General features: G+C 44.4%; 2 protein-coding genes across 3 annotated transcripts; one reads left to right on the top strand and one right to left on the bottom strand.

The window, feature by feature from the left end:
- Nucleotides 1-765: 765 nt before the first annotated feature.
- anxa3b (annexin A3b) lies at nucleotides 766-7,102 on the top strand. Of its 2 annotated transcripts, XM_080018105.1 has the most exons (14): nucleotides 766-885; nucleotides 1,798-1,832; nucleotides 1,947-1,994; nucleotides 2,441-2,528; nucleotides 2,661-2,755; nucleotides 2,908-3,021; nucleotides 3,700-3,790; nucleotides 4,417-4,496; nucleotides 4,899-4,955; nucleotides 5,202-5,295; nucleotides 5,673-5,768; nucleotides 5,931-5,989; nucleotides 6,355-6,477; nucleotides 6,638-7,102. In XM_080018105.1, the coding sequence occupies exons 2-14, from the start codon at nucleotides 1,821-1,823 to the stop codon at nucleotides 6,695-6,697; spliced, it is 1,017 nt and encodes a 338-aa protein (XP_079874231.1). In that variant the 5' UTR covers nucleotides 766-885; nucleotides 1,798-1,820; the 3' UTR covers nucleotides 6,698-7,102. The 2 variants fall into 2 exon arrangements, with proteins under 2 accessions (XP_079874231.1, XP_079874232.1); XM_080018106.1 differs by lacking the exon at nucleotides 766-885 and having other exon boundaries at nucleotides 1,701-1,832.
- A 2-nt stretch (nucleotides 7,103-7,104) lies between these two features.
- rcl1 (RNA terminal phosphate cyclase-like 1) lies at nucleotides 7,105-21,346 on the bottom strand. The gene is made up of 9 exons (XM_080018104.1): nucleotides 21,193-21,346; nucleotides 15,713-15,784; nucleotides 15,336-15,511; nucleotides 14,138-14,212; nucleotides 13,844-13,968; nucleotides 13,330-13,455; nucleotides 13,034-13,190; nucleotides 8,989-9,092; nucleotides 7,105-7,275 (listed from the first exon to the last, which is right to left on the bottom strand). The coding sequence occupies exons 1-9, from the start codon at nucleotides 21,320-21,322 to the stop codon at nucleotides 7,122-7,124; spliced, it is 1,119 nt and encodes a 372-aa protein (XP_079874230.1). The 5' UTR covers nucleotides 21,323-21,346; the 3' UTR covers nucleotides 7,105-7,121.
- Between the last annotated feature and the right edge of the window lie 735 nt (nucleotides 21,347-22,081).

Genomic DNA, 22,081 nt, shown 5'->3' with positions numbered 1-22,081 from the left:
CTCCCCCTTTGGCTCATTTTGTAAAGATTGAAACTATGTACATAGCCCATATTGGAACAGCACTTTTACAAACTCCAGGAAGAAAAAAAAATTCAAATTCATAATTCACATGCCACTTTAATTGCACATATCTGTATATACATAGGCATATTCACTCTATCTATTCCATTTTATTTTTATTGTATTTTATTCTATATATTTCTATCTTATTCTATAAGTATTCAACTTACTGTATTACGTTTTAGGAGTCAGTCAGTCGGTCTATTAGAAAGGAATTTTTTTACTTTTATTTCTTTTTTCCTAGGACATATTGTTTGCTATCACCGGGTGCGTTGCATTACATTTCACTGCATATATGTATGAAAGTATGTATATGTATGTGACAAATAAAAAATCTTGAATCTTGAAAATGTAGTTCGCCAATTGATCGCCGACTTCGGGCAAGCGTAAACGATCGCAGACGTCATCTGACAGCGTGACGTCACCAGCGTGCCGCGCCCGGCTGTCGCAAAAGAGCTCCACTGATTTTATTTTTAGTTATTTGTCTTTGTATTCGTATGTCCGTGCGTTTCGCGCGATGTTGTTCATCTCGTATAGGGTTCTTTTCGACAGAGGAAAAAAAATCAAAAAAATCTTCATAACTCATAATTCATGAATAAATAAGAGTTCGTGGGGTTTGTAGCTTCTCGCCCGGATGTGCCATTCCCCTCGGGCGCTACAGCGACACCCATCGACCGAGAGCCGCAACGCCTCGACCTCCACTTTCGCCCCGTGGTCGGGGCGTGACTTCCCCCCGCGCTGAAGGTGTGGCGCTGGTGCGCTGTGTGAACGACGGGCCTGCGCTCACACGGTTCCTCTTTTCACCGACCCCGCTCCCGTTCGCAGGTAGGACAGACGCAGTTTCACCCACTTTTAACCATCTTTTCCATCCTCTTTTCGTCCCCCTCTCCCCTCAATTCTCTGTCCGAATGTGCTGCTTTGGGGAGAGGGTCGCAGGAGAGCTATGGAGCCCCCCCCCCCCCCCAAAGTGTTAATTCCAGGCGCCTCCATCCCCTACCCGGTCTTCTAAAGTAGGAGAACAGGGGCCCGGTAACGTGTCCGGATCCGGCCGGAGAAAGTCAAATTGTGCGAGGAGTTGAAAAGGGCGGACCCCAAAGTACACGCACAGATTGTGGGAAATGAAACGTGCAAACAAGGCCCTGCTGTTCTGCCCACATCTAAATAGTGACTCTATCTTCTACTTCTTCCAGGCTTGTTGTTGTTGCGTTACCTATTACAGGTAATGATGGACAACATGGCGGAAGGTACCAACGTACTGTTGTTACTGTACTTAGGTCCATTCCTCTCGTCGCAGTACTCGCATGTATTTCGTTTCTGAGACCCTTCCGACGTGTACTCTCCCCGACACGTCCGTGTTTTTTTTTTGGTTTTTTTTTAACTCCGCTGCCTCTCAAAGCGAACGGCTACTCCTACCCCCGCAGCGTCTCCTCCCGGCGCTCGTATTCGGGACGCCAGCACCTGTCCCGCTTCACCGCGAAGTGGAACCAGGATCCGCACGACGAGCTCATCCTGATTCCACGGCAGCGGGGTGCGGCGTGTCGGGACGCGGCGTGCGACAAGTCCTTCACGTTAACTTCTACTTTAAGTACATTTAAGAGCAAGTTGTATTTGTGTTTTTTTTTTTGTTTTTTTTTAATGTTTATTTATTTGAGTAAAAGTCAGTGCGAGTACTACACCCGCCACTACTGGTAGCGGATCGCATGGACGTACACGTAACGATGCAAAACCTCTCCGCAGCTTTGGATCGAGCCTGAGGAAACATGTCCGTGTGGGTGAGCGGCTTCCGTAGATCAACTTTTATTGTCTTTGCCGTTTTTTGTTTTTGTTTTTTTTTAACCCGTAACGCCTGAATTGAAGCCGTAAAAAGTTCCAACCCTCTTTTCCAGGATGACTTGGAACTGCTCTTGGACTCCCCCTCGTCACTGACCGTGACGGTAAGTTGGGACGCACACACACACACTTCCTACTTCATTTTAACAAGGACCTACGCTACATGTTGGATTCACAGAAGGAAACAAGTGTTGTAAGTCATTCAAATTGGAGGCTTGTATTTAATAGAAAACATATATTGTGTGGGTCCGGATTTGGGGGGTATAACGAGTAAGAGCGGGGTTGAATTACTGGGACATTTAGTGCTTTACTTCAGTGGATATTAGGTCACTGTACAGTAAATTACCTTTGTGTTTATTCCTTATACCTGCACATTCTGTACCGTACACCAGAGGTTGCTGTGTTTGTCATTAGATTTGGACTAACTGGACCTAAAAAAAACAACAACAACCATCTAGCGGTGTATAAATATAACTCTTACCACTATTATTTATGATTATTTTATTTCCCTAATTGATAACGCTACGGGGATGTTGTTGTTTCTCACCAGTCTAATGTCCGAGGAACAGTCAAGGAGAAGGCAGGCTTCAAAGTGGCAGACGACGTGGCTGCGTTGAAGAGCGCCATCGAGGGCGTCGGTAGGATCACCCGTCTACCCGTCGTTTTCGACGCACCGAGGGGAAGAAAAAAAAATAGAAATGGTCTCGACGCTGATGGTGGCGGGAGTACGACGCCACCACATAAGCATGTTTCGTCTTTGTTCCTCTCAGGTACCACAGAGAAGACCCTGGTGGAGGTGCTGACCCAGAGAAGCAATGCGCAGCGTCTGCTCATCGCCAGCGCCTACCAGAAAGCCACGGGGAGGGTACACGGAAACCAAACTCACCTTCATTTATTTTACATCTATTTATTTTTATTTTTTTTAAACCGTTGTGGGGAAACAACAACAACAACAGCAAAAACATCTTACGATGGAGGAGTAGGAATTCCTCAGACTTCTCCCCCACGTTCTCTCAGACGCTGGTTGCCGACCTAGAGGGCGACACTCACGGAGACTTTGAGGACCTGCTCGTTGCCCTGGTAACGCCTCCCGATGTCTACGACTGTCGGGAGGTCATCAGAGCCATTAAGGTGAGCGTCTGGTCGAGGGCTTTCAAAGTAACGGGACATGACAGGAGATGGGATGTCTCTTTTAGGGCGTGTGTTTGATGTGCTTATTAAATGTGGCTGACTAAAATGCATTAAACCCAATGTAAATATACTGTGGTAGTACTTGTATTTGTATTGTCCTTTAATACAGATTTTACTTTTATGAGAAAATAACATGAAATTAATATGATAGAAAAATGGCGACAAAAAGGTTAAAAAAAAAAAACAAAAAAAAAAAAAGTGATGAAGCGATGGCTCCAAAAATGACTGAAAAATATAAACATCCAGGACAAACGGAGCCGCGCGGTTTAAATGTGCTCAAAGAGCCCAAGGAGTCGCTCAAAAAATTGTGATGGTTTTTCAAAATCTTCCGAATCAAGAAACATGAATATTTGATTTCAAACGCAAAATTGCGCTTAATCAAAGAAATTTCATATTATTATTTTAACTGTTTAATTTACTAGTAGTCTAAGGATCATCAGTAGCAATGGCTTAAACGTTTGATTCTAAAACAACTGCAGCTCCATTAAACCAGAAAGCTGACTATTAAAAAAAGCGTAAAAAAAACAAAAATACACACATTGTAGAGTTGGTTAAAATGTGGATAAAGCTGTATATTGATGTGGGACTGAAGCCCGTGCTTCTGTGTTTCATTCGCAGGGGGCCGGGACCACAGAGAGCACGCTTACCGAAATGTTTGCCTCCAGATCCAGCAAACAAATCAAAGCCTTCTCTGCAGCCTACCTGGCTGGTGTGTGTGTGTGCGTGTGTGTGTGTTTTAACATCTCTATGAGGAATGTGTATCCGCCTTGTTTCCCAACCTTTGATGCCACGGCACAAATTCTTGCAATTGAAGTAATGTCACGGCACTACACCACTATTCTGTCAACCGCTTAAAACGTCAGGAACATGTGGAACCGTTCTTATTGTTGTGGCCTGATGACGCTGATTCGCGACTCGCAAACGATTCGTCCGTAATGAACAACTCTTTTTTAAAGCACTCGGGGGTGGGGATTCAATTCGCCGATTGGAAATAATTAACTCTCTTGGGTCGTTCGCCGGAAGCCCTCCCTCGTTCACCGTGCTTCAAAACAACGGGAGCAAAGGGTTGGAATATGAAACGACTCGTTTTACTGTGACTCGCCAAGAACCGAATCTCAAAGAAAGAGTTAAACCTTTCACACGCTTCAGAGTGAAGTGAGCTCTACTGGAGCTGGTACTCTGATTGAAACTGATTAATTAAAGAGTAATAATAATAATTGAATTTAATTCAAAATAAAAAAATTTAATATGAATTTTTTTAATTTTTATTTTGAAAGTGGAATTTCCAGCCCGTTTTGGTTTTTCAAACCCTGCGTCACCTCTGTTCCGTCCCAGACACGGGGAGATCAATGCTTCATGATCTGAAGTCTGAAGTTTCGGGAGAATACGGCGACGCCCTCCTGCTCCTGGCCGAGGTACTGAGCAGTGACACATCAGGGCACGGCCGGGGGGGAAAAACGGAGGGAGGGATACTCTCGACCGTGCTGATCCCTCACCGAGCCATATATTAGAGAATAGAGGCTGCTACGAGCATTCCTTTCTCTAGAGCTTTTTCCTAAACAATGCTTGTGAGTCCATGTGTTATCCCTACGCTGCATTCTCTTGTGAGGATGCAAGTTCCCTGTCATTTTATATTACTGTGCTGCTATAACAGGTTAAATTATAGAATTTTTACTTTAAGCCTTGAAGTGCGGCACACACCACCAGTGCAAGCTGAGAATGTTCCATCATTTGGATAGCGTGTTGGCGCTAAACAAATAAACTGTTATTTGATTCCAAGTACGTTAGTTAAGAAAGGCTGCGTGTTTCTTTTTCAGGGGAAGAGAGATGAGAGCACCAATGTGGACGCTGCCAAGGCAAAGGCAGATGCTAAGGTATTGTCAGCTAAAACTTAAAACATGCGTAACACATGGATAGAGTTTTTAGTTTCCTTCGAGAACGGATTTGTTTTGTTTTTCATATAAAGTGTGTAGGTGTGGGTTTCAGTTGGGACTTCCTGGCAGCCAGCTTTTTTTTTTATTTTTATTTTGCTTTGTTTTCTTTTTCAATTTTGATTCTCAACATTTTTCAGTCTTTTGTATTAATGTGTGTATAACTGCCATGCGTCTCCTCTCCTGCAGGCTCTGTATGAAGCGGGGGAGAAGAAGTGGGGGACGGACGAGAGCAAGTTTATCGAGATCCTGTGCAACCGGAGCATCCCACAGCTCCGACAGAGTGGGTGAACGTCTCGAGCTGTCGACAATAATGCATCTAAAATATTTTGGGGGTGGTAGCTCAGGAGGTAGAGCTGGTGGTCTAGTGATCTAAAGGTTGCTGGTTCGATCCCAGGCTCCTGCTAGCATGCTGTAGTGTCCTTGAGCAAGACCCTTAACCCCTCATTGCTCCTGATGGCTGCGTCCGTCGGTGTTTGAATAATTGTAAGTCGCTTTGGATAAAAGCGTCCGCTAAATGACAAAATGTAATGTAAATGTAATTTTTTTTTTTTGAGAAATTCCTGCCCCAGTTTCAGTGTCTGAGGTGTTTTTTGGCCTTTTTATGTGTTATTTATATATATATATCTCATGTTTATTAACACGTTCCTCTTATTGCAGCCCTGGTAGAGTACAAGAGCATCAGCAAGAAGACCCTGCAGGAGAGCATTGAGGGTGAGATGTCTGGCAACCTGGAGAAACTCCTAGTGGCTATTGGTAAGAACAACACACCATCATGTGATTTGATTCCTGCCGCTTATTTTAAAAACTTTTTTATTATAATTTTTTTTTACACTGGTTACTTTGGCGTTTAATGTACAGCAGCCCCGAAACTCAAAGCAAACTGTCTCTTCCTCTTCTCTGCCGCTGCCCCTCCAGTCAAGTGTGTCAAGAGCGTCCCGGTTTACCTGGCGGAGAGGCTGTTCAAGAGCATGAAGGTACGCGGCGCCGTCTTTGTTCTGTGCTCTGCACACAGCGGGTCTACCGGCGCGCCCCCCCCCCCCCCAGATCCCCAAATTGTTTTGGTGCATCCTATTGTGTCGAAGCACGCCGGGCCCATTGCTTTGCAGCGGCGTGTAAAGGAATTTTAAGCTGCCGTTTTGCCCGCCGTTGTTGCGGGCGAGGCCGTGACACGGGTTGAAATGTCTCACCGGCAGATCGACAACAGGATTGTGCAGACGCAGGGCGAACTGTTCAGCGGGCTGCCGCACACGCCGTCATATTAAACCAAAGCAAAGTTTTCCGAAAACAACATGGCGTATGTTTTCTCTCTTTCCCCCCGTTGTGTGTGTGCGTGGTCCAGGGTGTGGGCACCACGGAGTCCACTCTGACCAGAATACTGGTGAGCCGCTCGGAGATCGACCTGCTGGACATCAGAGCCGAGTACAAGAAGCTGTTCGGCCTCTCGCTCCATTCCCAATTAACGGTAAAAAGCTCCCACGCGCAACGATACCTTTTTAACATTTGAACGTATCGCTCGCAGCGTCGCCGAGCTCGGTCCTTACGTTTCCCTTCGTCAGCGTGAGTCGGACGCGACGAGCGGGGGGGTCCTGACGTAACGCCCGGCTTCTCTTTCGTTTGTCTAGTCGGAAGTGTCGGGTAGCTACGGCGACGCCCTGAAGCTTCTCGTCGGCGGCGATGACTGAGTCCTCGCTGGATGGCAAACGCGCGGCACAAGCTGCGGCGTCACCCAAAGGCAGACGGAATCACAACAGGCACTGGTCAATAACGACAGTATATTAAATAACTGTACATATGCTTGAATGCAGCTTCATCAGTAGGCGTGACCAATACATCTAAATTCTGCATTTTCTAGAATGTGAAACACTGAAGTGACTGATAGTTATGTTAACACTACAACACCTTGACATCAAATGAAGTCCTACCACCTGTTTTGGACCAATGCTTTGTGTTGAATGTGCCAATCAACAAAGACAACATTTCTCTTTTCAGCAGTATTGTTATGAAATATCGGTACAGAGTTTATTTTCAATGGAATAAAAGCTTTAATCCACTAACATTGTTATTGAATAAATAAAAGCAAAGTCTCAACGACGTAAAAAAATATATTTATTTGACGATTTTGCTCATGTTGCTAAATCCTACTCCTACACAGGTCATAAGAACCTTGTCTCCGCCTTTCCTCTCGTCTTCTAGCGGCTTCCTGGTCTCCATCTTGAACATAATTTGGAAGAAATCTCTGATATGTCTGAGGAATTCAATCCTAAGCGGAGAGAAGAAGGGAAAAATAGTTTATATATTGAGACAGTGTGTATAATTCAAGTTTTACATCAAATGACGTGCCATATTCCAACCAACACTAATGCGAACCCACTGAACGGAGCGGGCACAATTATTACAATAATTAAAACTCACAATGTGTTTTCCTCAAAATTTAAAGTGAAATTGAAACCAATGTTGGGAGTGGATTACATGATTTTCTATCAGTAGGGTACAGGCAAATTCACTGTCCTGAGCTTTTATGATCCGACCTTCAATGTCTATAACTGGCTCTTCTGCAGTGGGTACAAGTGGATTATTACGTTTGTCTGCAACTGCTCTACTGGCATCAAACAATCAATTGAATTGTCTATTTGTAAAACAATGAATCATCAGTTAAAACCGGATGACCGTGACAGCCCTCAAACTGGAAAATAAATAAAAAAAAAATAAGATCAAGTGTTTGTTTCCAAGGTGACCGCTATTCCACCTTAAAACTGGAGTGTCATCCCACAGAGTTCTGGGGGTGATGTAATTTTGTACTTATCCACATTTGCTAATACCGCTCATCTTCGGCCAGCCCAATTACGCCAACAAACCAATTAATTATCAGGAAAAAAAGGTGTGAACACGAATTTACATAATACAGGAGGCAAAGTGGCTGCAGTGGTAAAATGAGGGGAATATTGCGATGGCACTGCCAATCTTCAGTTATCATAGTACTGTACTTGAGAGTGACACAGCACCGGTACCATGATAACTGAAAATGGACAGTTCATAGTTCCTGTGGCGTCTCCTCCTCATTCACGTCGGCGCTTCAACGTCATCCGCTTCTCGTCCCAGATTATGATTGTCGCACAAACGCATCTGAAATATTTTCAATCAATTTCAAGTTTGAATTTGAAAGGCTGTGTCTGTTCACTTTATACACACACAAACACTAATATTAAACGCTTATGCAAATGTTACCCAAAAACACAGCGCAGCATGCCAGAGAGCAGGTTATCCGACTTGGATTAGCAACAACATAAACAATTGGTTTGTTTTTCGAGCCTGTTTATTTGACCGCTGTTTCTCGCCCTAGTGAAGAGAGAACTTTGGAACTCTGTCCCTTGCCAAAAAAAAGAGAGAGAGGCTCTGTAGAAGAGTAACTACCGTGTAAGAGATTGGGGAATGTGTGTGCGAGCGTGCGCACTGTTAAGAAAAAGAAAATGGACTACACGGCTGCACAAAATTCTTTCCAAGTTGGTTCAATTGTTGCCTTTAATCTTGATTTCAGCTCAGGTTGGAAAGACGGAACAACTCCACTTTTTAGTAGTGTACACAGTATATTGTGGATTTTACAAACTACACTTTTTACTTCAGGTTAAAAAAAAAAAAACTTGCTGTCTTACTCTTACAAAGTTCATGGGGTTTTGTTTAAAAAAGTTCCATCTCTGACCTTAAAAAAAAAAAATAACCATTGTGTTTCACGTTGCAGACAGACAGTCTCACTTACTGGTTAGGTGAAAAAATTAAAAAAGGATAAAGGAAATGTGGTGGAAGTGAGTGGGTTGGTGGCAAAACAACATGGACCATATGCAGAGGTGCCGTGGCACAACTTAAATAATCCACTTAAAATAATCCAATTACACAACATTTAGAAATGTATTATTACTAGTTAAAAAATTCAAAGCAAGCATCATTTTTAGAGAGCGTGTGTGTTGTCGCAGCTTACGTGTACGGAGAGAGGGGTCCGAGCAGAACCTTCGACACGTCCTGTTGCCCGAGGGTCATGAAGAGCAGGGCCAGGCTCTGATTGGTCGAGTCGACGCAGCCCCCCTGAAAAGCAGAAAGAGAAGGACGGGCAGGGGGTACGCGCACGTCAGCGACAAAAACATCAACAAACCACGTCACCGAGGCGGACGTTCGTCGAAAAAAAGGAACTTGCTCACCCCGTACAAGCACATCGATAGCTCCGATGAAACTGACAAACACGTTGGCGAGAAGAAAAAAAATATACCCTAAAAGAGGCCAATGGGCGAGAGGTCACCAGACTTTAAGCTGCGTTACAGTAAAGTAAAGCACCTTATCAACTCCAATCCACAAAAAAAAGTCAAAATATTTGATTTAGTCAATATGGCCCCGCCCTTTTCCAGTGTATATTGTGATTATTTTAACTATCGCAAGACTGAAGAGAGACACGTCCATACAGAATGTTCTACGTCTTGGAAACGAGCTGCTCCCCTGGTATTTGTTTTCCACTGGGTACATTACATCCCATCATTTTGACATGTGTTTTGTGAAACCGCCCTCCCACTCATTTTTTAACACGTCCCACTGACTCGGCTCCCTTATCGGAACCGCTTCTCAATGTCATCACCTCCTCGGCTCGACGGCCGCCGTGCTCGTCTCGGCTTTTTTTTTTTTTTTTTTTTTTTTTTTTTCGTGCTCTAAAGAACGTTTTCAACCTCTGGTTAAAAAAAAAATAAAAAAAAATCCAGAAATATCTGTCTTGCCTTCAGTGGAGATATTTTGAGGACAGAGGGTCCCGGTCTGTCTTGCTCTCGAACCAACAACATGCTGTCGTGCTCGCTGCTCAAGCGAGCGAGGGTCATGTCGGACTGGACCCACGCGGCGCACGCTGCATGATTTGCTGAAATAATTTGGGGAAAATGGCCGCTCAACGTACAATTCCGTCCATTGCACAGCGGATCATCTTCATACAACTATGAAGGAGAGACAAACTAGCACTGAACGTGTGAATCCATTGTAATAAAAAAAAAAAAAAAAAAGTATATATTTATTTTTTTAATTTCCAGCACTTAAACAATTTGACAAACAGAACTCAATCAGCAACAGCTGCCTGCAAACAAGATCAATATTTTCAAACCTTCCTAGTTCCAGGCCTTTCATCATATAACCTTCATGTTGACCGTTGTGAACCTGTGTGAGAGTGCAAGTCCTACACGCTACTGAAAAGCAGCTGTGATATAGATTTTTGTGCGAAATTTAAGGCTCGGTCGCCTTGAAGAAAACAGCTGATAGGCCGTTTCAAGCCACCAAACCGTTGCCTCTGTCTCTCTTACCTTCACAAACAACTTCATCTGAGTTAATAAAAATAATAATCAAACGCACCAGGTCTTCGGGAAAAGTCCCTCCAAGTTCAACTTCTTGTATTGAAGCGCTGACATTTCTCACCCAACAGGGCAGCTATATATTTTCTGTTATCCAAGGTTTAAACTCGCACAGGTAAAAGCAAATATAACGGCAGTTTTGCTGATTAGAGAATATTCACTGAAATCACTGACAAAACCTCGACATTACAACATAATGTAGATTATCGTATAAAGTCTAAGCATGACAAACGGTAAACCCTACTGCACCAACAGAGCCCCCCCGAGAAAGAAAAGCTTACGCCAGTAACCAAGGACAGGAAGAGACATCGCGGCAGGAGAAAATGAAGATATGAAAAGATAAAAAGGTGAGACAACACCTGGGGGAAGCGTTGAGCTCGACCGCTCGCACCTCCGCTCCCTCGTCGCCTCCGAAAAACAAAATGTCATGTAGTCATCATGTAGTTATGTTGTTTTTTTTTTTTTCCTCTTTACTACAAGCACAAGTTGACACTGTACTGATTAACCACAAAACAAACACACACAGACACGTGCGCGCACAGACATATATATTAAGGGTACCTACGTCCTCAAGAGCGACTTGGACACCCCTTCTCGGGTTCAAACATTAACCGCCCCGGCGGTTGCCGTCGTGCCTTCACGGCCGCCCCGTGCCATCCCTCCTCTCCGCTCTCGCTCTGCTTGTGACCAGATAAACTGGCGTGTCGCTGCCAGCCACCAGCGAAAAAAGCCCCTACGCATGACTGGATGTGGCCGGTACATTTATCTGCTTTACGAGTCCTTTTTAAACCACCAACAAAACCGGGGGGGGGGGGGGAACAAAAAAAAAAAAAAAGCGCATTTTGATTTCACCACATTTCAGTGGCCGTTTTTAAACAGAAGTAGCGTCCCCACCCTGCCGCCCGAGCTTCGGCAACAATATTCCTCTTTCAGCGCTAATCAGCGCTATCCTGCCAGGCTAACTGGACTCACATGGCTCTGATGAGGAAGGGCTGAGGGAGGGAACCGCAGTAGCCAAATGAGTCGCACAATCCCTAATCAAAAAGCTTTCATAATGTGGAGTTGTTTTTGCCGTTTGTGTGCGTGTGTGTGTGTGTGTGTGCATCCCTTTCCCGTATATGTTTAAAAGTGTTCAGATGCTTGAGCGCAATGACAAGTCGATAAAACGGTGCCGAATGTTCTCATAACTGCCTACGAGGTAAGCTGAAATGACATGGCATTCACCGAGCAGTTTTTTTTAATACCCAATAAAGCGAGTTTTACAATACTCCTACATAAACACCTCCTCACTTACATAAACACTGAGGTCTCAGCTCAACGAACGCAATCTCTAACAACATCGGAAGGAAAGTGAAGTACAATTTTAGGTGAATTCCAAAATGTGTGTTTAATAATAAATATGTTAAAAAAAAAAAAATAATAATAAAAACAATAAATTCAACTCTGTGCCAAGCACGCTAGAGAAAAAACTAGCCAGACCACACCCAGAACATACAAACACATCACAACAAATTCCATCAACTGTGGATTATTTACGGGAACAGGAATGTTTCCGACTCTAAACGGAATTCCAACCGTGTCGCTGTTGGACGCGGCTGCATTATACCTGAGAATTGGGCCTTAAAACCACCACAGGCGTCCATTGTGCCGCCGCCGCCGGCTCGTGAGAGTGAGTGAGTGAGTGAGTGAGTGAGTGAGTGAGTGAGACCCTCAAGTTTACTATATGGACCTGGCTGGTTTTCATAATACTTAAGACTCGCACATCCCACAAAGTCGTTGTCATCATAACGGTGGGATTAAAAACAACAAACACATCATGCAGCGTTATGGTAATGTTGTGATCCACACAGGGAAAAAAAGTTATGAATAATTATGATGATTATGGGAAAAAAACAAAACGATTAAGTTGTCAGAGTCGTATCCCTTGACACTCGTTACTCATGACGGTACGGTCATTACATTACGTGATTTAGCAGACGCCCTTCTCAACCTCCCCAAAACTGAATCAACCAGCTGCTCGGGGGTGTTTATTTGAATTTTTGTTTTCTATTATTTGGCCCTGCCCGGAGACGCAGTTTCCCCTCGGTAGCATTCAGGGACGCAGATGTTGCTCATTTTAAGGGAATGTGGATAAATAAGTCCGGTCGCTATGCAGTTCTTTACGCGCTGTAATTCGGTTAAACGCATGTCATCCCCCGACCGGCTGGCCGACGAGTGTGTGTGTGTGCGTCTGCATATGTAAAGGATTCTCCAAGGCTTTTTTTTTTTTTTTTCTGCTGAGGGCAGCAGCAGTTCTTCACATTTCTAGCAATGCATCACATTCCTGGCCCATTAGTTGTTAAACAATAGCGCCTGGCGTCGACTTTGAAAATGTGAAATGGAATACGCTGAATGAAAGCATATTTCTTTCAGGCCCCATTTGGGCTCTCAATGAAAATTTCCTTTTTCTCTGTTGTTTTCCCAAGTTTTAAAACGCTTTTTAAAATCGATCGAAAAAATCCAAACACAATAAGGCCCAACCCGGCCTTAAATTGAGCATAGAACCGGTGGGGAGAAAAACAACGAAAGAAAGACTTTTTACAATACCAAACTAGTGAGTTGTTTAAAGCGTGTGTGTGAGTGTGTGTGTGTGTGTGTGACGCCCACCCTGTGGATCTCCTCCAGGAGCAGCTTGGCGCAGCTCCTGCCGAGGTCCTCGGGGAGGACGGGCTCCCCCTGCCCCTGCGGCGTGGACGAGAGCTCGGCGCTGAGGAAGGAGCCGTTGAGGGTCTCCGCCACGAGGACCAGACCGAAGCCCGGAGACCTGAGGAAACACAGATGATGGTATTTCCCAATGGATGACTCATGTGAATTGGGCAAGGAATAACGATGTTGAAGTAAACAAATAATTTGTTTTAGCTTTGTGGCGAGTTGTTGTTTTTTTTTTTTTTTAGAGTACTCACTTCCCTGAGTTGGCCCCTTTCAGGTGGTCAGTGTAGATATATATGTCTGGAATGAACTTGTTGAGGATGCTTCTGGTCGACTCCACGATCCGGTTGGCCATCTGGGGCGAAACTCTCACCGAATATCTAAGCACACGCTGTCAAGGAACTACAGGGGGTCAAAAGCTATTTAAAACGCAAATTCATTATAGGTTTTGGATCCGTTTGTACCCAAACAGATCCTCATCCAGTTTCACTTTCACCACATAGTCAGAAATATAAACGTATACTCGCGTTGCCAATAGTTAACAGGGGAGAAAAAAAACGTCATCAGATTTATAGAAAGATGACAACATTACAGAAGACGAACAGAGAAAATATCACAGGCATTACTTTTGACTTTTATTTATTATTAATTATTGATGAATAGGAATGAATCATGAATGTGAATTGGACGCACACAAAATGCATTATGAACTGCGACTTTTTCTCTGGGTAAAAAAGGGACGGTGATGGTGATCCCGTCAAAGGATACGCCACGCCTCTGATCCTCTTGATCTTTCCCGGGTCCATCAGCTGGACCGGCCTGAGCGTTCTCCTAATGGGACAGGAGAAGACGATCTCCCCTCCACCGCCGGGCGCCATTCCTCTCTTCACCACCTGGTGGACGACCGAGAGCGCGCAGAGGAGGAAAAGGAAAGTAAAGAGTGTCAGACGGGAAGCAGGGAAGGGAAGCAGCTTTTCAAGCTCTGAGCAATGTTTTGGAAACAACCGTAACATGAACGTCAACAGGCGTCCTATTCGCACGGCGACACCGAGTCCCGCTCACCTTGAGGTCCAGGCTTTCTCCGTCAATGCCAAACTGCTTCAGGACGGGCAGGGCTGCAGATTTTAGCCTGTCAACCTGGGGGGGGATATAAAAGTCAGTATGGTTGAGGTGCGAAGGCTTGGAATAATAGGGGAATTAAATGAATAGGTGTAGATGTGAGATTTTGGTTGAGAGACAAACAATGATTTTCCCCCTTTCTTTAGTACGTCTACTAAGTACTACTAAGTCGAATAAGTACAGCAGTGGCGCATACGTACATAAGGTGTTACAGCAAAATACAAAAGTAGCATACTGTGTTTAAAAAAAATAAATAAAAAAACAAGGCATGAAAGTGTGTATCAAAAGGGGACAAAGTATGTCGGTATTGCAGTCAAAAGAAACACTGGGCTTTCAAGGGGGAAGAGGGACACCTTTAATAATTAACCGTTTAACCCACAATAACAATTTTGACCGATTAAAACTATCAGTTAAACAGTTAAAAATATATATTTATAGTAATTTCAAAAAAGTTTTCTGCCTGGTAAAAGAAAAATAGGCTATGCAATCTATTTCTTAAATACAACTCATGGTGGCGACATGTGCAACTAGGCCTGTGATGATTACCACGGTCAAGCTCATTACCGTCACCACCGCAAATAATACAATTTATACATATATATAAAATATATATATAAATTGGCCGCACAAGTTCCTCCTTGCGCGTTCCTCAAATAAAACAACTAAAAACAGTGTAAACAACTAAAAACACACTATTCCTTGTTTTTTTATTTAGAGGAACAGCTACATGTCTCTCTGGGATCGCAGGGAGAGCTGTGTTCACGTATAAAAATATATTTATGATTCCCCTTATTTATAATTTGTAAAGTCCAATAAAAAAAGGCGAAAATTCATATTTTCTTGGGGGGCAGTGCCCTAATATTTTAATATGGTCGGTTAATGTCAGTTAATGATTGGTTAACGAGGGTTGGCTATCAGTCATAAAAATACTTCAGAATTAGCATCCCTATGCAAGATGCAATAGTATTAAAGAAAATTATGTGGTGAATATTTTCTGCCACAATGTGGAACTACCCAGTATACAGAATTAGTTAACAAAGTAAAGTACCAGGTTGAAAAATGTTGATATCCATCCCTATATGCATGTGTAACCTTAATTTTCAACACACTTCTTGTCTCGGTGTGATGCGCACATCCTCACCGAAGGGTCCGTGGGGTCGTTGGTGACCCCTCTCAGAGTGGCCTTCAACGGAGTCTTCATGAAAGGAGCCAACATGAGCAGGGCCTCCAGATAGTACCCGATGGAACGCTGTGGGTTACAGTCGTGCTCTATCACGCCTCCATACAGCAAGCCGGGCTGGTAAAACAAAACAGTACCTAACAGGGAGAAAGAGGATCATTTGTTTATGGGCTACATAGTTAGTGGTGCCGTCTCTACAAAACACTGAGGTTTGCATACTCTGAACGCCACACTGCAATAGCCACCTGTAGAAAAACAAGCTGAAAGGGCAGATACACTACAAAACGCACGATAACTACAAAACTTGCGAGTTAGGGAATTGCCTCCATGAAACGTACCTGTTTGATTAATCTCTATTCTGGTGCCGTTTGTGACTCTGTCGAGCAGCCTTATAAAGCTGGCCTCAAACTCTAGAGGAAAAAAAAAAAGACAAAATATTAGCGTGCCAAGTAATTCATCCTTCTGTCCTTTTGTTGTCCTAGAATGATCATAGGGTGTCTGCAGATATCAAAGAGGTCGATTTGATACTTTCAAGTCAAAACTGAATAGAGATTAAGACTGTAATAGTCTCCCAAATGTTATTCAATAAAGTATTGCAGGTAGGTAAAGGGCAGAGCTAAGTATTGAGTAGAAACTGTTATTATAAATGTTTCCTTCAAGTCAGATAACAAGGTAAGTAAATAGGAACTGGAATATTTTTTTCAAGTATCAAGACTTTCTTGGATTTCACTTTCCAGTTAAAGAAGGTATGATGGCAATTATAAAGCGTGTTGGGCTAATCTAAAATAGACAAGTGTAACAGGCAAGTATTAGGCTTAAGGTTTGTACACTGTAAATACATACATATTACATAGTCATTTTAGACATTTTTGTCCAAAGTGACTTACAAGCTAGCTCTATTTGTAAAAGATAAAGAATTCTATAATGTTCTACAATGATTTGGGTTACTTTGTAGGGGCACGTGAATAGAAAATAAAAACAATATTTTTAATCTTGGCACATTTAGGCTATAATCAGTAAACTATCAACTTTGACAGGAAAGTTCATTTCCCCCCTTATTTATAAAAACAACAAAACAAACACATTTACAAACCAATTTCTATTGCTATGTCGCAAATTGAAACCCACGTGTTCTATCGAACCCACGAAACCGGTTCCAACTTGGAACCAGTTCTTGATACCCAACCCTATCAAGTATCAAGAACCCTTAAAATTGTTGTAAATTGTTATATCAGACAGACTTCTCCTGTAGATTAGTCATGGAAAATGAGAACCGTGCAAGTTTTCCTTTAGTATCAATGAGCAAAAAAGGTGTAGCATGACGTGTATGAGGTTCTGCGATGTGACTATTTCCCATAAGCACATCAAGATGACGATGCTGAAATGACATTGTGCAACCCTACTCATGGTGTAGACAGGTAAAGAGATGCTCATGGGGTAGACAGGTAACATCAAGTAGGATCCAGGTATAGTCTGAAGAGATTGGTCTTTAGTCTGCAGCGGAAGATGGGGAGTGATTCAGCAGTCCTGCTGACACATGGGGGGAGCTCGTTCCACCATTTCGGCGCCGGGGACGAGGAGAGTCGGTCATAAGTGGGATTAATGACCCTTCAGACAACATAGTGGCGGAGGAGCGAGGCTGCAAGGGTGGAGGAGCGGAGCTTACGAGTCGGCGTCTGGAACCTGACCAGTGACTGGAGATATGGTGGTATGAGTCCTGATGGACTCCAGTGTGCAAGGTTTGGATAAGGATTCTCTCCACGAGACTTGGTAAGAGCGAGTATGATGCAATCCAGGAACATGCAGATTCTGTAATTCGAAGTTCATAGAGTGTGAAGAGAAGGATTTAGTGGTTGACTACGTCAAAGGCAGCAGACAGATCTAGGAGAATCAGGACAGACGAGAGGGATGGAGTTTTGGCGCTGTGGAGAGCCTCCATGACAGCAAGGAGAGAAGTCTCTGCAGAGTGGGAAGTCAGATTAAGGTGGATGGAGGTCACTCTGAGAGAGGTAGAGAGCAAGTTGATTGGATACGGCTCGCTCGAGGGTCTTGGATAGAGAGAAGCCACGCACGTCTGTCGTTCTGCACAACAGCTGGGTAGAGTAATGGTTTCTTGAGTAAAGGCTGACATGATGTCCGGTGAAATGGTTTGGAGGAGATCGTTCGAGATGAGCAGTGGTGGTGTTGGAGAGAGAAGCAATTGATATCCTCCGCCTTCTTGACACCGTTTTTGGCGCAGTGGGAAAGGGGTATGAGAGAGTACAGAGGAGTAGAAGAGGCTTCATCTGTGGACGGTTGACAGAATGTGATGGCTGAAGAGAGAGCAGTTGGTGAGAGGGGTTTTGGATTTTGTCGGGTGGAGACGGAGTCAGTTGAAGTGGAGTGGGAGGAAGGCTTGGGCCGATATTCAATAATATCGAATATCGCAATATTTGCCACCAGATGCGATATTTTCACAGTATCGAAAAATACCCCACTCTGTCTGTCCATCCGCAGGACCACAGGGAGCGACGGCCAGAGCAGCAGAGCGCACGGACAAAGCTCATTCACTTGCACACACAAAGGATGTATGTGGACGTATGCACGCAACAGCGAGGAAGCAGATGGAGGATTTGGACGTGGTGGCGCACATGTTTCGGTGATTAAGTTGCGGCTCTCGGTTATTACTTGCATTACTACAATTATATTGTAAAAATGTTTTTTGAATGCTTGTTATACAGAGCTGCCAAGCCTCATACTTTGACTGTGTATCAACCGGTTCACACACACGCAGACACCACACCTTGTATTTCCTATGCTGAGAATCCCAAAATAAGTTAAAGTCCTAAAGCAGGGGAGGCTGCCTTCTATATCTATGCCCCAAGTAAATGGAACGCCCAGCCTGGGGACCTGAGAGAGGCCCCCACACTGAACACTTTTAAAAGCAGATTAAAAACCTTGCTGTTTGCTACAGTCTATGACTGAGTTCTGTGTGTGTGTGTGTGTTTTTGTGTTCTGTATGTTGTGAGATTTGTGTGTGTGCTGTGTATGCTGTGAGATCGGTTTATTCTGCACTGACTTCTTATGATTGCACAGACATTTTATATATTTTTTGATTGTATTTCTCTGTAAAGCACATTGTGTTGCCCTGGTATGAAATGCACATTATAAATAAAGTGTGACTCGACTAAAATTGCCTTTTTTGGAGTGCCAGAGTCTTCCAACAGGTAGACTAGACTCCCCAGTATGTGTGTGCCAGTCTTCCCACAGGTAGACTAGACTTCCCAGTATGTGCGTGCCAGTCTTCCCACAGGTAGACTAGACTCCCTAGTATGTGCATGGCAGTCTTCCCACAGGTAGACGAGACTCCCTAGTCTTTGCATGCCAGAGTCCTACCACAGGTAGAATAGATGCCCTAGTCTTTGCATTCCAGAGTCTTCCCACAGGTAAACTAGACGCCCTAGTCTTTGCGTGCCAGAGCCTTCCCACAGGTAGAATAGACTCACTAGTATGTCCATGCCAGTCTTCCTTGCGGCAGACGAGACTCCCTAGTCTTTGCCTGCCAGAGTCTTCCCACATGTAGACTAGACACCCTAGTCTTTGCATGCCAGACTCTTCCCACACCTAAACTAGACGCCCTAGTCTTTGTGTGCCAGAGTCTTCCCTCCCACAGGTATACTTGACGCCCCAGTCTTTGCATGCCAGGGTCTTCCCACTGGTAGACCACACTCCCTAGTCTTTGCGTGGCAGAGTCTTTCAACAGGTAGACTAGATGCCCTGGTCTTTGCATGCCAGTCTACCCACAGGTAGACTAGACACCCTAGTCTTTGTGTGCCAGAGTCTTCCCTCCCACAAGTAGACTTGAGACCCCAGTCTTTTCCCACTGGTAGAGACTCCTCAGTCTTTGCATGCTAGAGCCTTCCCACAGGTAGACTACACTCAGTCTTTGCATCCCAGAGTCTTCCCACAGGCAGCCTACACTCCCTAGTTTTTGCCTGCCAAAGTCTTTCAACAGGTAGACTAGACTCCCCAGAGTCACCCCACAGGTAGACCACACTCCCTAGTCTTTGCGTGGCAGAGTCTTTCAACAGGTAGACTAGACACTGTAGTCTTTGTGTGTCAGAGTCTTTCCAAAAGGTAGACTAGACGCCCTAGTCTTTGTGTGCCAGAGTCTTCCCTCCCACAGGTAGACTTGAGACCCCAGTCTTTGCATGCTAGAGCCTTCCCACAGGTAGACTACACTCCTCAGTCTTTGCATGCTAGAGCCTTCCCACAGGTTGATTACACTCCTCAGTCTTTGCATGCCAGAGTCGTCCCACAGGCAGCCTACACTCCCTACTTTTTGCCTGCCAGAGTCTTTCAACAGGTAGACTAGACGCCCCAGAGTCACTCCACAGGTAGACTAGACGCCCTAGTCTTTACGTGTCAGAGTCTTGCCACAGGTAGACAAGAGTCCCCAGTCTTTGTGTGGCAGTCTTCCCACAGGTAGACAAGACTCCCTAGTCTGCATGCCAGGGTCTTCCCACAGGTTAACTGAACTCCCTAGTCTTTGCATGCCAGGGTCTTCCCAAAGGTAGACTGAGCTACTTTCACACATGCACTCCGGACAATCAGGATTCCCGGTCGTCCAATCAAGGACAACCGGGAATCCTGGAAATACTCAGTTTGGTTTAGATGAGGGGCGGAGCCTGGTTAGAGCATGCCGGAGGCAGGATGTGATGCAATGACGGCACAGAGTTTTATCACACCCAAGATGACGCATCTTTTTTGACGTTGATACTCCAAGTATTTGGACATAACATAAACAAAAAGTGGAAAAGCATATAAAGGAAAGCAGAAAGGAGTATGAAGCAGCGTCACTCTGTGGATGACGGTAAATAATTGCCGCATGGTAGAGATGACATCAAACAATTGCAATTTCAACGACAATTACCCCTCCCTGTTTGCACGTACCGCTCAATCGGACATCACACAGACTGTCCGGGTCTGGCCAGATGATTCAGACATTTGCGTTCACACATACAGCTCCTCCGGGTAACGTCAAGCTATCATCAGGGTTGCAGTGCATGTTTGAAAGCAGCTCTAAACTCACACTTGTTAACTTAATAATGAGATACCACAGAAGAATCGACACTGCGGACAATCACTAGATAGACTTGTGTATAAAAAGTAGCAAGACACCACAATAAGCGCTTGTAATTTGTCTTGATTTGACAGTTTTCCCTCGTCCAGCTAATCGTATATACTTATTTGCTTATATTGTTGGCTTTTCTTGTATATTTATTCGATTTTTCCCCACTGTTTTGTTTTGAAAAGCCTTTGGAGTTTGCCCTTTGATTTCACTACACTGTATTTGTTTGACGAATATAACCTTGGGGTTCAGGGTTTTATTAGATCAGAAACTACGACTCTGGGGCAGAAGAACTTGGCATTTTCACAACAACAACAACAACAACAGTGATGAATCTGACAAATATTATGAGAATATAAGACTGCCGAATGACCTTTAAAGTGGTACACGCGTTCAAGTGAATTTACACAGTTTAAGACTTTTTAAAAGGACCCGCAGAGCGCACCGCTGCGCGCACACACCTGCGGGATTCCTCAAACTCACTAGTTTTTAACATTCGCGGTCACCCTACGCGAAGACCACCCCACGCCTTTCTTTTCTTTTACTGGTGGTCGGTGCTCCACAACAGCCCCCGGTGAGGATAAACATCGCCTTCATCGCCCACGCCCGACGCACAGCGCCACGAACGCGTCACTCCAAACTGCGTAGCAGCTAGCACTAGCCGCCATGCTAACCAGCGGGACATGTGACGGTGTTTTGGTTTCTCACCGCGGAGCCCCGGGTTGTCGTCCTTGGACCGTATGTTCTTAATTCTGACCCGTTTGCCGCTCAGCGTGGACAACACCAGCCTCTGCCTGAAGAAATTGCACCCGTCGTAGGTGAGGCCGTGGCTCGCCATGTTGTTGTTTCTCACGCCCGGGTTTCCACGTGCGCCGGAGCAGGGGCGAGCGGGCGGGTCCGGAGGGCCAACGGCGCGGCGAGAGGACCAAAAAGGGCCCGGCGCGCCAAGCCGCGTGGCGTGACACCGAGCGCAGCCGCCAGGTGTCGCACGGTGACAGATTATTGGCGCGTCGAATGGGCGAGAGGCGGAGCTCTTATTGGGAAAGGCGACGGGTGTAGCAAGTAATTCATTCAGCCGAATTTTGGAAATATGTGATTTTCGTATAAATTATGCCAAGCATTTTTTAAGTTTGTGCATTGATGACACGGACAAGTAACATAAAAGCTTAACAATAAAAAAAAAAACCACACCAAATAAATCCGATTCATTTATTGATATTATTATTGTAGTTATTGTTATTATGATCATATTCAAATAGCAATAATAACTACTTTATTCTATTATAAGAAAATGTATGAATTAATTAATAATTATTCACGATTATTGAATATAATAAAACAATTAATGTATATATACAGGTTGTGCTCTATGCACAAGACACGTTTATTTTTAAACAAATTAAAATAGGAAAGGGAATCATTTTATTATCGTCATTATTATTGTGGAAATGCAGATAGGTGTTGAACGGGTGGCGTCTGGGCCCGGTCCACGCACTGAGCCGCCTGCCAAGCTCCAGGTTTTTGGAAGCTCTCAGGGGATTAATCGTGACAACCTTGCCAACAAGCCCCACTAACGCTAGACGAATTATATAATCAG

Source organism: Zeus faber (assembly GCF_960531495.2).
Source record: "Zeus faber genome assembly, chromosome: 17".
Taxonomy (NCBI): Eukaryota; Metazoa; Chordata; class Actinopteri; order Zeiformes; family Zeidae; genus Zeus; species Zeus faber.
The sequence above is the reverse complement of the archived record's forward strand: the minus strand, read 5'-3'. Positions and strand labels throughout refer to the sequence as shown.

Coding starts and splice junctions, on each gene's coding strand:
- rcl1 (XM_080018104.1), bottom strand. CDS start 21,322: ATGGCGAGCCACGGCCTCACCTACGACGGGTGCAATTTCTTCAGGCAG. Junction 13,969..14,137: donor GAGAAAGCCTGGACCTCAAG/GTGAGCGGGACT, acceptor GTCGTCCACCAG/GTGGTGAAGAGAGGAATGGC. Junction 13,191..13,329: donor AAAGGGGCCAACTCAGGGAA/GTGAGTACTCTA, acceptor GTGTTTCCTCAG/GTCTCCGGGCTTCGGTCTGG.
- anxa3b (XM_080018105.1), top strand. Junction 3,022..3,699: donor AGGTCATCAGAGCCATTAAG/GTGAGCGTCTGG, acceptor TTTCATTCGCAG/GGGGCCGGGACCACAGAGAG. Junction 5,296..5,672: donor CATCCCACAGCTCCGACAGA/GTGGGTGAACGT, acceptor CTCTTATTGCAG/CCCTGGTAGAGTACAAGAGC.